This window comes from Anneissia japonica, unplaced genomic scaffold (assembly GCF_011630105.1).
Source record: "Anneissia japonica isolate Jap-2015-1 unplaced genomic scaffold, ASM1163010v1 scaffold16662_len1167910_cov178, whole genome shotgun sequence".
In the NCBI taxonomy this organism is placed as follows: Eukaryota; Metazoa; Echinodermata; class Crinoidea; order Comatulida; family Comatulidae; genus Anneissia; species Anneissia japonica.
Genome location: NW_022732216.1, coordinates 962240 through 978152, shown reverse-complemented (window position 1 = coordinate 978152; position 15913 = coordinate 962240). Strand labels below are relative to the sequence as shown.

At 30.5% G+C, this 15913-nt stretch overlaps 1 protein-coding gene across 3 annotated transcripts in view; it reads right to left on the bottom strand.

Moving 5' to 3' along the window:
* Positions 1–15913, bottom strand: part of LOC117115642 (SID1 transmembrane family member 2-like) — a 61400-nt gene that overhangs the window by 19688 nt on the left and 25799 nt on the right. The window contains exons 6-12 of one of the 3 annotated variants that reach the window (XM_033259521.1): positions 13799–13882; positions 13314–13422; positions 11081–11140; positions 8953–9046; positions 8461–8495; positions 5543–5557; positions 940–996 (exon numbers count right to left, since the gene is read on the bottom strand). In XM_033259521.1, coding sequence (XP_033115412.1) covers positions 940–996; positions 5543–5557; positions 8461–8495; positions 8953–9046; positions 11081–11140; positions 13314–13422; positions 13799–13882 — 454 coding nt within the window. Of the gene's footprint in view, positions 1–939; positions 997–1886; positions 1899–5542; positions 5558–8460; positions 8496–8952; positions 9047–11080; positions 11141–13313; positions 13423–13798; positions 13883–15913 lie in introns of all 3 variants that reach the window. The other 2 variants (XM_033259522.1, XM_033259523.1) reach the window with 2 other exon arrangements.

Sequence of the window (15913 nt, the reverse complement as noted above, 5' to 3'; positions counted from 1 at the left end):
GATCCAAATCCCAATGGGAACATATGTTTTTCTCAAAAACTACTGTTTGTGCTACTTGGGTAAATGGAGGAGAATAACACATAACTTGCAGCATCATTGTGCTGAATTGGGTATGGGTACGGTCAGTGACTACATAGTGGTGGCTTGATGCTTTCATGTATTTATTGCCCTGTGGTCAGTGGTGGTTCCAGAAATTCACAGACAGGTGGCCCAAATGTTTGACAGGGGCCAAAAAAAAAGGCTATTAATAAGCATTTATAGATGCTCATGTATAGTCTATCGGAACACCATAATGATTTAAAAAAAATATCAAACTAGGTTTGAAAAAAAAATAGATCAGAAAAAATATGAAATGAAGTACTGTATAAATATGTATATGCAATTTATGTAATATATATAATTTGTCTTTAAAAAAAATTTTTTTTTAAACAAATTTATATTTCTAAATTTACTAATGCGGTTATAATGATAGTTATGATGATGGTAACTGAAATTTTAACTGTTTTCTAAATTGTAATTTAAAAATATATCTCTCCTTTTTCTTTGTGATGTTTTTTTTTCATTTTCTGATTCCCAATATTTTTCTTTTTTGTTATCCTGCCAACAAATGAATGAAATGTACATAAGTATAAGAAACAGGATTGAAAAAGATTAAAATTATAAACAATAAACATCAGAAAATGAATTTTAAATAAGCTTCATAAATCAGAAATATTATATAAATTAAAAATAAAAAAAAAAATAACGAATTAATGTTTATACCTGTTTGTTATCCTGCCAACAAATGAATGAAATGTACATAAGTATAAGAAACAGGATTGAAAAAGATTAAAATTATAAACAATAAACATCAGAAAATGAATTTTAAATAAGCTTCATAAATCAGAAATATTATATAAATTAAAAATAAAAACAAAAATAACGAATTAATGTTTATACCTGTAGAACCATAACTTTCATGTTGCATTGACCCAAGTGGCTGCTCAGTGCTAATCCCTGAAAATGAAAAACAATTAAATCATTACGTTCTGTCAAATTTTCTTAGACAAAAAAACTGTTGTATGTCCATATATAGTCATAATGTCCCTATATATGGTCATGATGTGATGTCATAACGACCAGGCATGTCACATTGTCAAATAAAATTTCATAGAGTGGGCAAGGCTTTAATGATATACTGTCCTATCAATAGGGTGAAATCTAAAAAAAAATAAATATATGAGGCAATAAGTATTGACTGTTTATGTCAGCAGTGGTATTTCATTCAGGGAATGGAAAGCATATGGCATTAAACCAGTAGCATACATTCTACTAACCCCTATCCCACCTCCTCAATCCCACCTTAAAGCTCCCCAACCACAAACAAGTAGCCATGGCCTCGGACACTAGCTTTCGACATCAGGATTTATAAGATATGAATATTACGCAAGCTGCTTATTGTAATAAAAATTATACACTAAAAGTACATTTTGTGCTATTTTACTAGCGTGCAACATCAAGACCATAATTTCATAATTTATAGTTATGCAACAGTAGTTTGATAAAACAAATTTGTATACAAATATCTATCATATTAAATCTATAATTACTATGGCATTCTCAGTGTTCAAATGTTTGCTACATCAACAACCAGCAGATCTTTATACATGTGCTCTATATTATCTAGATACATACTTTAAAAATCTGTCCACACTGGCAAATTTGGAGTGAAAAACTTTTTTTGATTTGCCAATTGATATCTTTACCATACCCATAAAAGGGTATACCATGCCCATATATGGAGGTATGATAATGTCATATAAACCCAAGTATGGACAAATCCAAGGTATATAAAAACTTGACAGTGTAAACAGAGTTTTATACCAAAACTACCACAATGCTCATACCTATTAGACTGGCTGCAAAATTACATGACAAGTGTGAACAGACAGCAAAACCATGGGTAATGAATAGGTTGTATGCAATATAAAGAAAAGACATGAGAATACATTGTTAGTGAAAAAGTAAATTAAAGCACTTTCAAATATGCAATGTACAGTAAACAACAAGGTAATGTTTTTACAATAAATGAAGACTATTCTAGAAAATGTAACAAAATATACGGTAATGAGCATTAAAGAGACAAGGAAGTTTCATGCATTCAACATTTTTATAACAAAATAAATTGAAAACATTTCATAATTCAAATAATTATAATCTCCATTGTCATTTTCCTTATAATTTTTCTCACTACTATACCTCTTCTACTTCTATCCCACATCAACTAGCTTTCCACTGCCATCCACCATCCCAACACCTTCGCATTGCATTATAATCCTCAAACACTATCAAATATTATTTGCAAAAAATAACTATTGAATGCCCTTATATAGTCATGATGTGATGTTTCTGTCAAATAAAATTTGATAGTCTGGAATGGGCTTTATTCCATACCTGTCACACTACCTCCCCCTCCCCCCCATTCAACAATTTACCACCCCTGCACCTCCCCTGTCTTCCTTGGCTACTTTCATTCACATCAAAATGCCAGATAAGGTTGAATTACATAAAATCTACGTTGTGCATCTCCCGCCCCACACTATCCCCAAACCACGACTCACTAAAGTTTCTTCAAAATATCTTTAAAATATACATTTTTCTATATGCTAAAATGTTACAGATGAAAAACACATTATAATATTATAATATAAAAATAATAAAAGAAAAAAAAAACACTTGAAATTGATGAACTTTTCAGCTAAAAATTCTTCGTTAAAGTTCTAATTGATGGAATAGATCATAAAACAGATCGGCTTTGTGTCTCGAATGACAATAAATCTTTCTTAGGAAAATGAGTTAATTTATGAAGCTTATGCACAAGTGCTGCTGGAACATATATCCACTGTACAGGTATAGAAAACAGAGTCTATGAATTATGTATGTTCAGGTATATGAAATCCCGCTCGGTCACTTATTCATACGAACATTCGTATGTGTAGTAATATGTTGGCAGTACAGCAGTGAGATAATTACTGATATTTTTAAAGAGTTGTACACCGGAAAACCCATCGTATATAACAGTTTATATTTAAATGGCACTTAATTACCCTGCATCTGATACAGGAGCTAATATTAGAACAATAGAGCAAAGGCGATAGCTTACATTATTAATTACTAAATTAATTAATTACCAAATTTGTGAAGTCATACAGACAGGTTATTTCATATTTATAAATATGGCTCACCAGATGCTCAAATTTTAATAACTTTTACATTAAGACCTAGGATGAAGATGATGATTATGTAATTATAATAAAAACTGCAATAATATCAATAATAAACAATAATGAAGTAGAGTGTCAAAATCACAGTTTGCAGATCAAAGATGCTCGAGCATACCTAAACAGGCTGTAGACATGCAGGGCCTAGGAATAGCATTTCTCGAAAAATCTCAGTGTTTAAGACTAGTATCTCTTGGTGCATTAGCAAACTATTATGGCAAACTCTCGATTACAATTTCTAATCAATTTGGTATAGTTACTGGCATTCTAACGAACATTTTTCAACAGCACAAACACAACAAAGGATGCACGCGTTTTCCAGTACTAAGCGTAACTCACACTGCATGTTTACAATTGATAGCCACTATACGTCGCATGACTAACCTAGGGGAATAACATATATATATATATTCAGGAAAATGTCTGTCTCTTATACACATCTAGATGTGTATAAGAGACAGATATTTCTATGTATATATATAAATTGATATCATCTTAATACAGATTTACATATTTCTGTAATCTAGAAATAGGTTTATGTATACTTTGTGTCTGTATTTAACATGTTATCAATTATTATCATAAATTTTAATGATTACGTTATTTCATATAGTATTTTAAATAAATTTATAAATAATTTTAAATATTTAAATATAAACTATGAAAGTAAATACACGTAGATTAGATCAATAAAAATGGACATATTAGGCCTAGTAATCTTTATATTCATTAACACGAATAACATTTTCAATATTCTAATCAATTTTTATATAGCCGGAATTATTTTCGACCTAGACAAACCTTTGCTAAAAAGGTACACTTTCTCCATGAAAAGGCTTCTTCTATGAATGGAATGACCTGTTCGAAGCACGAACTCCCGTAGACCAAACCAAGTACCGTTACGATGTTTAATCGTACGGGAAATCCACTCACGATGCAGTACCGTTAGATTTTTAATCGTACGGGAAATCCACTCACGAAATATTTTATAATTTTATTATATTACCACCTTTTTATTACATAGATCTTTTTCAAAACATAACTGCTTTTATAACATTATATAGACCCATTAAACACAAAACTGCTCTGAACCCTCCTTGAAATGACCTGGCTACAGGCCTGTAATATTTTGAAAGAAGGAGAATGAGGGCAACTTTTTCTTCTTTTTTTGACTTAGAGATGGAACATCCAAGATGGTCGATGAGAAACTGCTACTACTGGAAACAAGTAAACACATTAAAAGAAAATAAAAGAAGCACTAGACATGATTCATACCATATGTATCCCCAACAATGAACAATCGAGAGAGGAATTTAACTGATGTGATTAGCCAGATTTTCTTACATTTTTTTAAACAAAGGAAATAAAAAAAAATAAAAAATAAATAAAAAAATTGGTGAAGCAGAAAAAATGAATGCTTGAAGAGGACGAGAAACTAGTAACTTTTTTTTATTTGGCCTAAGTATTATGATCCTGTATTCAGACTTTGTAACCCCTGGTACAGTAGTTCATTTGCCCATGAGCTAATTATTGTATACAGTAATTTAATACACACCTTGGAACCAGCTATTTGTTCCAGAGTGATTTGTTTCAATGATGGCTGTAAATGCAATAATGTAATAATGGGGGGGGGGGCACAACATTGTTTTAGATAAGTAGTTATTATTTAAATACATAACATTGATATGCACTGAAATTTTAAAATTTACTACCAAAACGGGGGGGGGGGGGGCATGTTCCCCATGCCCCTACTGGATCTGCTCCTGATGTACTGTATGTATAATAGACTAATTTTATAAATGTTGTGTACTATTGTTTTTAGTACATTTGACTCATTGCACTCATTAGTTTGTATATCATTATGTACTTGAATAGATGCTAAATAAATAAATTAAAATTCTTTTGAAATAAAGTCAATCTATTGCAAGGTATGATGTATGAGGGCAGTATATTATACATGCAGTAGTTTTCATGAAGAACATTTTGATAAAATTAAACAAAAACTAAAAACTACTGAGGGCGGCATTGATGCAAAATACTTCTATACAGTATCCTTCCCAATAAAGTGCACAGAAAGCGTTAAAGTGTGAATTCATTGGCCTTACTTCATACAGTAATCTACACAAAGGTAAATCAGACAATAATGTGCACCATTCAATATTTAAGACATAAATGCATAATTTAATTAATACACCATGACTAATCTCTAAAGAGTAAATAACATAATGAGCATTACAGCTAATAATAGCATGTCCCAAGGCACACAATCGCATATTCCTTACCTTTCTGTTCAGCAGCTGCTTGATTAAGAATCAGATGTCATTGTATTAGTTATTAGTTATATTACACTATTCATAATATACTAGATTAGAATACTAATTAATATCTCATAAAATTTAAATAATTAATAAAAAATATGTAAGCCTGTACTTTCTAGAATAAATTAAATATCATGTAACTGCAATTTTGTATTATGCCTTGTGATTTTATTAGTGTAATGACAACAATAGTCCATGTCATGCAGTTATGAGGCCAAGAAAAAAGAAAAACTTTTTTTTTCTAATAGAGAAAGCTGAGTCTGTGTTTTAATTTAGCCCCTAATAGCATTTTCAGCATTCAGATTTTTCAGCGATTTGCTTTAAATATTTAAAACCATCATTTTCAGGTATTTGCTTTCTCTGTATTTACACTATTAATAAACTAACAGTGAGGTATCTCTTTGATATGCCACTGAATAAAAAAAAATATAAGATGAACCCACTGATCTCTACTATAATAGATGGATTGCTCATTGGCTGGTTTCAGTGAGGCCACCGACACCATATTGGAGGGCGTAAATAACGTATCTGTTTACACTAGTTTCTTTTGGCACTTGTTTAAATCATTGTTAAAAATAACGATTCTTGAAATATTTTTTAATAATAAATTAAAATTTAACGTAATGATTATTTTTCACATCACCTAACCACTTGAAGTGACTGTTTATTTAATTTCAAAAAGCGCAAGCAAGTTATTTGCGTTGTTAGTGAACATGGCGTTGGTGGCCTCACTTTTTGCTGTACGAAGATTGGCCGATGAGCAATCCAGCTATTATAGTAGAGATCAGTGGATGAACCAGCAACATTAGGCTGTATTAAACAACCTGAATGAAATGAAGTGCTCTGGGGACTTGTATTATTTAAACATCAAAACCTTTCAAGCAAACAGTGTTCTTCAAGTCCATTGCACAGTATTAGTAAAGGTGTCAGTCGATATTCATACCTTTCCTGGGATTTACGCGTCAGGGTCATTCGAGGTCAAATTGACAAGTAACTGAACTTGTAGGCGGAATTCATGATAGATAATGCAAATACCATAATATCATGTTTCATATGAGAGCTAATTGGATTATCCATTGAAAACAAATACATCAAGTTATCTTGTGAAAATAAGGTGCATTTTTAGGTAAAATTTAAATAATTGAATAAGGAGTGATATGGGAATTGAACCAGCAACCTTCTTACAAACAGATGTAAAATTCAGGGCCCTTGATAGACTTGTGTTATCAAAATGTTTCAAGCACATCACATTATTATTTAAGTCTGGTGCCAAGTCTACAGTAGGTATCGATCGTTTTCATGCCTTTCTGTAGATTTTATGCGTCAGGGTCATTGGAGGTCAAATAAAAGATTATTCAAACTTGACTGCTTAATTAATGATAGATAATGTATATATGGTATCAATTTGATTATCTATTGAGATAAAACATCCAGTGAACAAAGAACATTTTTAGCAAAATCGAAAAAAATTATCAGTGAGGTTTGTCCACAAAAGACATTTAAAAGACATTTCATAACATTATTTTCCAAAAATATTAAAATAAGATATAATAATGTTATCACTATACCAGTGTTGACAAGGAATCACAGACAATATCAGGAATCTTCAAAATGAAGACATTGATCAATGTAATAACAGTGTGTTGTCGTAAGTTTTTGTTGGTGGATTTGTGTTGTGTTGATACACAATATTTCCATAATTATTATAATAATAAATTGTTTATGTTTATTGTAGAATAACATATACACAAAGACTGGTACTTTGCATACATAAAAGTTTATGAGCTACTAAACATTAGCCTTTGGCATACAAAATATGCTGTTTATTTTTACAGACCATATTCTAGAAATATATAAAAAATGTTCAAGGATTTCTTTAAAAATATAATTCAAAACTTCAACAACATCACATTGCAAAAACAACAGTGTTACAGGTAAATAGGTGATAAAAAACATCAAGGTAAATGAATCATCGAAAGGGTAAACTATTATTTAAATATGTGCCAAAGACAAGCCAAAACATCACTCCTTGCAAAAAAAAAAAAAAAAAAAAAAAAAAAAAAAAAAATTAGTTAATAATACTAAATAGTAAAATGAAAGTTTTAAAATCATTTAAATCTAACATTTTGTTATGAAGTTACAGGTGTTAAAACACTCAGCTGTGTAAAGAACACTTGTTTGAAATATCAGCTTTAAAGTTTACAATTTCAGACTTTTCTCAGGCACAGACCATCATTACCACATTGTTAGCAAATGTTGTTTTAATGTTGAAGATGGGGAAAACAACAACATAGAACTATGTATAGTTTATAGTGCAATAAAATAGATTAAAAAAAGTTTTGACATCCCAACATGTTTAGGCTATTACCTCTGAACCACGATTTGCAAGGATTGCCTAGTTGGCTTGTCTTTTGCCATTTACATCAAATAATTTTAAGCTGGATTTGTGTGGTTGGTTATCAACATTTAAAAAATTATTTCTTAACACCAACAGTAATAAAACAACAACACTACAGGCTTGTACAATATATCAAATTTACATAGCAAATATGCAGAATAGCTATATATTTCATCAACACAAGAAATTATTAGGGGAGTGGTAAAAATCTGATGGAACAGCCATGTAAATCTATCTGCAGAGGATTAGAATTCAGGACATGTACAACATGTTTCGTTTAATCTCAGAACAATATGTGACATCATGTAGTAAGCTGTTTAAAATTCCCTCCTGGGGCAACTTTATGTGTAAACACATCTGCCACAGCAGTTGCGCATGAAATATTGTTGTCGCAAAGGTAAGTGAGAACGAGCATGAAATGAAAAGCATCTTTGAATATGTTATCACATACAGGTAAATTGTAAACTACAGCAACTGTACTTACCCCCTTCGCCATCTCTTAATTCAGATTCTACTTGCCTATAAAGTGAAACAAAAACATATTTTTTGAATTATATTGCAAATTTTAAATCTTTTGTCAACTGTTTTCTTTTTAACTATCCTAACCCCTTAACTTGAGTGGCGCTCGGCCTTGCTTGGGGTGACTGAACATGATTTGTTTGTATTACAGGCAAAAAAAAGGAGATCTGGCTGAAATTTAAAATTACACACCATTTATATAAGAACATACAGTATACAGCCTGAATATAGGTTAATATTAGTAAGATTGGTCCAATCAGGTAAATTTAAAAAGCAGGCACTGCATAAGTAAAATGTACTTTACTTCCAATTCGAGAGCATATTTAGTGACCTGAAATTTTTGGGTTATCACAGAGTTCAGTCCCTAATTAGAAAGTTAGCTTTGTGTTAAAAGATTTGTATTGTTTTATAAAAATCATCAAATGTGAATTACATAATAGATTAAGAATTAACTTGCCTCGCAGATGCAATAACAACAAGAATCCCAGTAACTAGGTAAAACAGAAGCATAATACCAATGGTTGCAAAAACTGGCCTCCAATACTCTGTAGCTATTGCAATGAAGGAGAAGAAATATGTTTTAAAAAACTGAAGTAAATAATAAATAGCAATAATGATGACAAAAATAATGACAGTGAAGATGATGATGATGATAATAATGACACTAATGATGATTATAACAAAAGACTAAATTATTAGCATAATATTAACAATAAAAAAATTATTATAAAAATTATAGTAGAATAGTAACAATAATTTCAAAAATAATAATGATTTTGATGATGAATAATGATTCTTTTAAAGGCTCTTTGATTTATGAATGCTGTAATGGAAACATAAAATATTGTTTTATATATTCAAATTTTTAAAAATCACATAGATATGAATTAATGAATATTTGAATTTATATCAACAAAAAGATGTATAGATGTATGTGCAAACAAACAATTTAAACTAATAAACAAATAATACATTTGATAAAACTTAATATAAATACATGCTGTCTTGTAACCTACTGAAACTAGGAAACAACTTAAACACTAACCTAACATAATAACAATTCTATTTTGCAACATATTGTAGTATCATACAAACGTACAGTATGTGTGTGGATACATATACATTAGCCATATTATTATAATTACTAAAAAAAAAAATCCTACACATACCCCTAGAGATGCTAAAAAAATATGAACATACAAATGACAACACTGTATAATGAAATGGACTGCAAACACCAAAGTAATTGCCTTCGCAGGGTATTAAGCATGTCATACGAAATAGCGTTGCGCAGCTTAACCAAGCCACGTTTGCGAGCAACGGTAATGTAGCATATCTGACAACTGAGTAACCTTTTTAAACATCGCCTTTTCATAAAACTGGACAGGGTTTAAAGGTCATTTGTTTTGTCACTGTCAGTGCCAAAAGATTTGCAAAGGAATATATCTCTTGTTGACACATTTTTAGTTTTTCATGTCACATTTTATTTTTAAGCAGTTTATTTTCCCTTGAGCAAAAATGAGTTTATACAAAGGAATATATCTCTTGATTTGAATACTGTTGGAAAATATGGTTACGTTGCTGGTATTCTTACAAATTCAAAAGAAAAATAGATATGGCAAATTAGTAATTAATATTTCAGCTACAGGTTTTCATGTTGCTTTTTATTTTTAAGCCTAAACAGTTTTTTTTAGCATTTAAAATACTGTTTTTTATTTATTTAAACTGACTTATAATATAATGGCATAGATGTTATACTAAGGCCATGCTGTTTTAAATCTTATCATCCAGAAATTTGAAATACTGTAGATGGGACGTGCATTTAGTTATCTTTGTCCTAATTTTTATAATAATTTACCAATTGAGCTCCGGGACTGCAAAATAGAAAATACATTTAAACTTAAGTTAAAACGATATATTTTAAACTCTTAGCCATTGTTTATTGTGGTTTTATTGAGATAACCTTATTATTACATTGTTTGATTTTATTCTATATTATACTTTTATTTAATATTATATTATATTAGGCAATATAAATTAAACTTCTATTTTGAATCATGTCTTTATGTACTTTTAAGACTTGTTATGAGGATTGTACGTTATTGTAGTTATTATTATTATTATTATTATTATTATTATGTTGTAATGATGTTGTTTGTACTGTTTTTTTTAATTTTATTAAAGAGGGCCCCTGAATATCAGTTAACCAACTGGGCTAAACTGGAAGGGTTACCTTCTTTAAAGATGGTTGAAATAAAAAAAAAATAAATAAAAATGGGACCCAAGAAGGTATTATCACCAATGGAGGGTCTACACTAACAAAACTAGGTGGCCGGAAATGGCACTCTGACTGAAATTTGAATATATTATGTTTTTTCTCTATTTTAAAAAATTGTTTTGAAAAATGTAAGGTGAGGGACAGGCAGTGGAGAGGGTACCCCCGGAATCTGCCACTGCTTATAACATAACAAGCAAGCTTACCAAACAAATGTACCATACATATTAAATGTATTTAGACTTGTATTGATTTCACAGGAAGAAAAAAAATTATAGAATAGATGCAAGTTGCGTTAAAATGCACTTACAGGCATATGTTTCTTCAACCTCTATGTTAATGGTCTTACTACGTACATTTGTCTGAAGTGCTGAAATGAGAAATATGGGGCAGTAGTAAGTTTAGGAAGTATATAAAATTCTTATATACAAATACAATATATAATTATATAAATATTGTTACATAATTATAAAACGTTATAATATGTAGGCCAATTGTAATAAAAAAAAATAACACATTACATATAAAATATCATTATATTATAGATTAAAAGGAAAAATACTGTGACTGGATCTCGGTAAACATCATATCATATTATAAATTATTTACTATACTAAAAGTAGCAAGCCTATAATAAGCAATTAAAACAACCAAAGTATCTGTATCATAACTTATACAATTTTGATTCTTAATTAAAAACCATGCTTTAAATGTTAATTTTGCCATCGGCCTATTGTACTTATAAATGATGGATTAATTCCAAAATGATCAATGGCACAACACATCTCACAGTGAAATGTGTATTAGACAGTATATATAGCATGTATTATACATTACTAAAATAAGCGCCGTGCTTATGAAACTTTTGGAGGCTTTGTAGAAGCACTTAATCAAGAGACGCATTTATTTGAATGTGTTGCATATTACAAAGTATTCAAGTGTTCAGATGGTACAATGGGTTACACATAGGCTTATCTATAGTATAAACTTGCTACAGCAAGAAATCAGTTTTTTAATAGTGTCCTGGTAATACAAATCTTCAAACATGTTGTTTAGGATGTACTCTCGATTAACGTTCAGTGTGACGCTTTATAAAAGCCCTTCAAGCCACTTACTTAGGCCATGTAAAAAAAAAAGAGTTGTTGATCGTCCTTTTTTTTTAAAGTCAGTTAAGGAGGGAGGTTTTTTTTTTAATCAGACTTAATGAAACCATCCCATTGATACATGCCAAGTCTTCAAATCTACCATGGAGTTTAAGACTTGACGGATCTTCCAGTGTAGTGTTTGATCAAGTGGAATTTATACAAACAAATGAAAGACAAAATAATTACACAAAAAAAGTCTAGGCCAAGTTGAAGTTGAATATGTGCAGAAAGACGATATTTTCGTAAGTTTTAGCGGATAAAAAAGAAAAAAAATGTGTCTGTTTTTATTTTCTTTACATATTGGCCTTATTTGAGGAATGTTGTGGCAAAATGGCTAAGTTGTAGCAAAAATTGAAATTCAAGTTATTTGTATTTTCAGATACCTGAGAATGTGATCTTTAAAATGAGGGGTCATTTATTCAAATTGGACATTTTAAGCCTACGTTATTGGAAAGTGAAAGTACAGTACTCTTAGAGTCAAGATAAACATGATTTTGAGTAATTGCCTTTCAAAGTTATTTGTGCATACATTGTTTAATAGAATGAACTATGAAAAATAACGTTAAAAAAACAATTTCTTAACCACTTCCAGAACTAATACTTTGGACATGATTAATAAGACATTAAACTGTTGATCTATAGTGAAAAACAAATTTGGATTTTTAGGCAATTTTTTGAGCTCCCATATTTTATAGCTCATTTACTCAATACCGGACTGGGCGACAACTTAACCATTTCGCCACAAAATGCCTCATTTGAGAGAAGCACTTCCAATCAATTAAACATAGGTTAGGTTATAATTTCGCTGTTTTGAATCTTATAGATACAAAATTCAGAAAGATAGAAGATAATAATTCTATATAATTACCATTATCATGGTGTTCCAATTTTGGTTTCTGTAGATTTATTATAAAATAAACACACTGGTAGTACCGTATATATTAACTTCATATATTTTATTACATAAGCTTTTGCCAGCAGTCTATGCTGGATTCATCAGGTGTAGGTTTATTATTATCTTGTGTATACTAAAGGGTGAAGCTTAGACAAGCTGACTGCACTGATAAAGTTAATGCAGACAATTTTGAGCTGAGTGGTTGGCTGCTTCTTGAGCTGATGACCCCGGTTCAAACCTGGCCAGCGTCCGGTTATAATTGGAGTCTGATCGCTTGGCTCAAATAACCCTCATTGAGAGTTAGACATTATTTTTATCCATATGTATTCATTATTTGTTAGTTAAGTCGGGTGGAGCTGAAATGTGGCTGCCGAAAGTCCCCAGAAGCCCAGATTTCTGATTTCCAATTTGAATGAAAAACAAATAAAGAATTAATAAAAAAAATCATTAAAATTATAATTATTATTAAAACTGGGTTCGATTCACTACGGAAATTTTCTTACCACCATATTTTAGCGAAGGTTGAATTTCTGCATACTTGCCGCCGCACTCCTTGTCGTCTGGCTGCACAACCAGGACAACAAAAAATTCAGCCCCTTTAAAGTATTCCCTCTATGTAAAAAACAAAAGAAATATAATTAGATTAGAGGGGAATTATAGAAAATAATCAATTTTTTCAAAAATGTACCAACTTGCCTTAATCCTGACACAAGAGATGTTGTACAAAACCAGAATTTTACAAAGTAACCAATACGACTGGACGTCTATCGTGAGATGCGGTCAAGTGACCTGAAGCATTTATGAAACCCAGTTCTTATAGTTTGCAAAATGCTGTTTTTAAAACAATACCCAATAAATTTTGAATAAAATATTTTTTTCTAATATCAACAAGTCATGGCTAATCGGGGGCCAAGCCTGCATGACAGGGCTTCATCTCCCCCATCTCCCTGGCGTCAAAACTGTGGATAAGACGGAAGGCTGCTCTTACCTCAACAGTTACGGCAGCTTTAGTAGTCATTGTCTGGTAAACACCTGTAAATTCCACATTTCTAAACTGATCATACACTGGGCACTGTAGAAAGAAACACAGAAAGAAGTCAAAGCAATAAATCGGTCATGTAAAAAATTGGTCACCTGGGGAAATATTAAGTACTTTAATTCCTTTGCTGCAGATTAAAACTGTTTCAAGTTTTTAAAACGAGAGATCAATTATATTTTTGTACTGATAAATTCCTATCCAAGTATATTGGGAGATCATCTTCAGTTTCGATACAAAATAACTTTCAAGGCCTCTGTCAAAATAAATATCAAATGTACAATTTTAACTCATGCAATAGAGTAATATATTATAAAGCATACTTTTGAGAATTATATAGCACCGAATCTGCCTAAATATATGCTTTCATAGTAAAGTATGATATAATCACTTTTGATAAAGATATAATAAAAAACAAAAATAAAATATTAGATAGGTGTTATAAAGAATTGTCTCTTCTACGGGTACACGGGTAATTATTCATACGTTATTAACTTATTGGTTAAACACAGTACAGTAGAATAATACAGTTTGGATTCTAGATGAAAGCAATATTTGTTAATGTTGGAGTAACATTTGTTATAACACTCCTCTCCTTTCTATAATTCAAGACTTCAGTATTACTCGGCAAGTGTTAGTCAATGGTGTAGCTGGGAAGGTGCTTCCCCAATGTAACGGTTAGGGCTCAGTGGTCCAGAATCTTTATGCCATGCATAGGGTCTGAAGGAGGATGGAAACTATGGACAAGAGAGGAAGGTTTTGCAAGCTTCAGGATTTTAGCCATTTTGATCTTATTCAAAATTTGATATTTTGCACTGCAGCTGGAAGTGTTGGGGGGAAAGGGGTGACTGTCCCTTTTGCCACACTCCTGGATCCACCACTGGGGCTTTCAATAATGTTTGTTGAAGTGATTCTCAGTGTCATCACCTTAACCCTTACACAAAGCTGTGTGGTTTAATCCTTCAGAAATCGCCTCCTTAGCTGTCTGTGGCTGACAAATTAGACAAGAGTATACAGGATTGGATCAGAATATTGACAAACTTGAAAAAAAAAAAAATCCCCGTATTCAATCAAAAATTAAATATTCTTGATTGCTTCTGAAATAAAGTGATGGCTTATGTTGTTAATACAAAAATTCAAATTAAAAATAAGTTGTTACAGTTCCATTTATATTTTTTTATTTTCCATTATTCAGATTAACTCTTCTATATTGCGATGAATTGCCTCATGGTATAGATGGAATAAATTTCCTAATTATTTTTCTGTATAATCTTGGATAAATCCAATCAATTCAAAATTTCTGATATTGTTAAGAAAATTATTAGCATCCAATATGATTACTTTCATTATTTTTTTTATTAAATGCATTGCATCTACTATAGTAGTGCATCAGAGGTACATATTATGTGCCTGAAGGTAAGTTAAGTATTATTAAAAAAGCGATCTCACTAATAGTCTACTGTAGGTCTAGCATCTAGTGGTGAACACACCTAGAGTAGGTAGGTGTACTAAAGAATATGGCATATATTGCTTCAGTTTACTTTATATTGTCAACATTGATGGAAGTTTAAGATAAATTTTTAGCCTACAAAAATAGGTCATAAAATCCACTTTAAAGATAATTTATATTTAATGAATTTAAAATCTGTAAAAAAAAAACAATAAATGACAAAAATAAATAAAAAAAAAAACTGCTCATTTATAAGGATAAAAAAAAGCATGTTTTTATAGCCTTCAAAGCAGATCAAAATAATTATACCGATTTACAGATCTACTATACATATTCATAAACAAGGCAATTTAAGACTAATTTAAGTCTGTGCAACGAATGGACATTATAATTATTAATGGAATTATAACGGGCAGGGGATATACCTTCTTATAATAATTTCCATTTGAAAGGTAATAACAGTACCGTAAATACAAATAAAGTACCGTAATTTTATACACATTTAAGAAATGTTATAAAAAAAATTGTTTTATAATAAAATAATAATAATTACAATAATTATAATAATTTAATCAACATAAGAATAATAATAATAATAATAACAATAATAATAATTA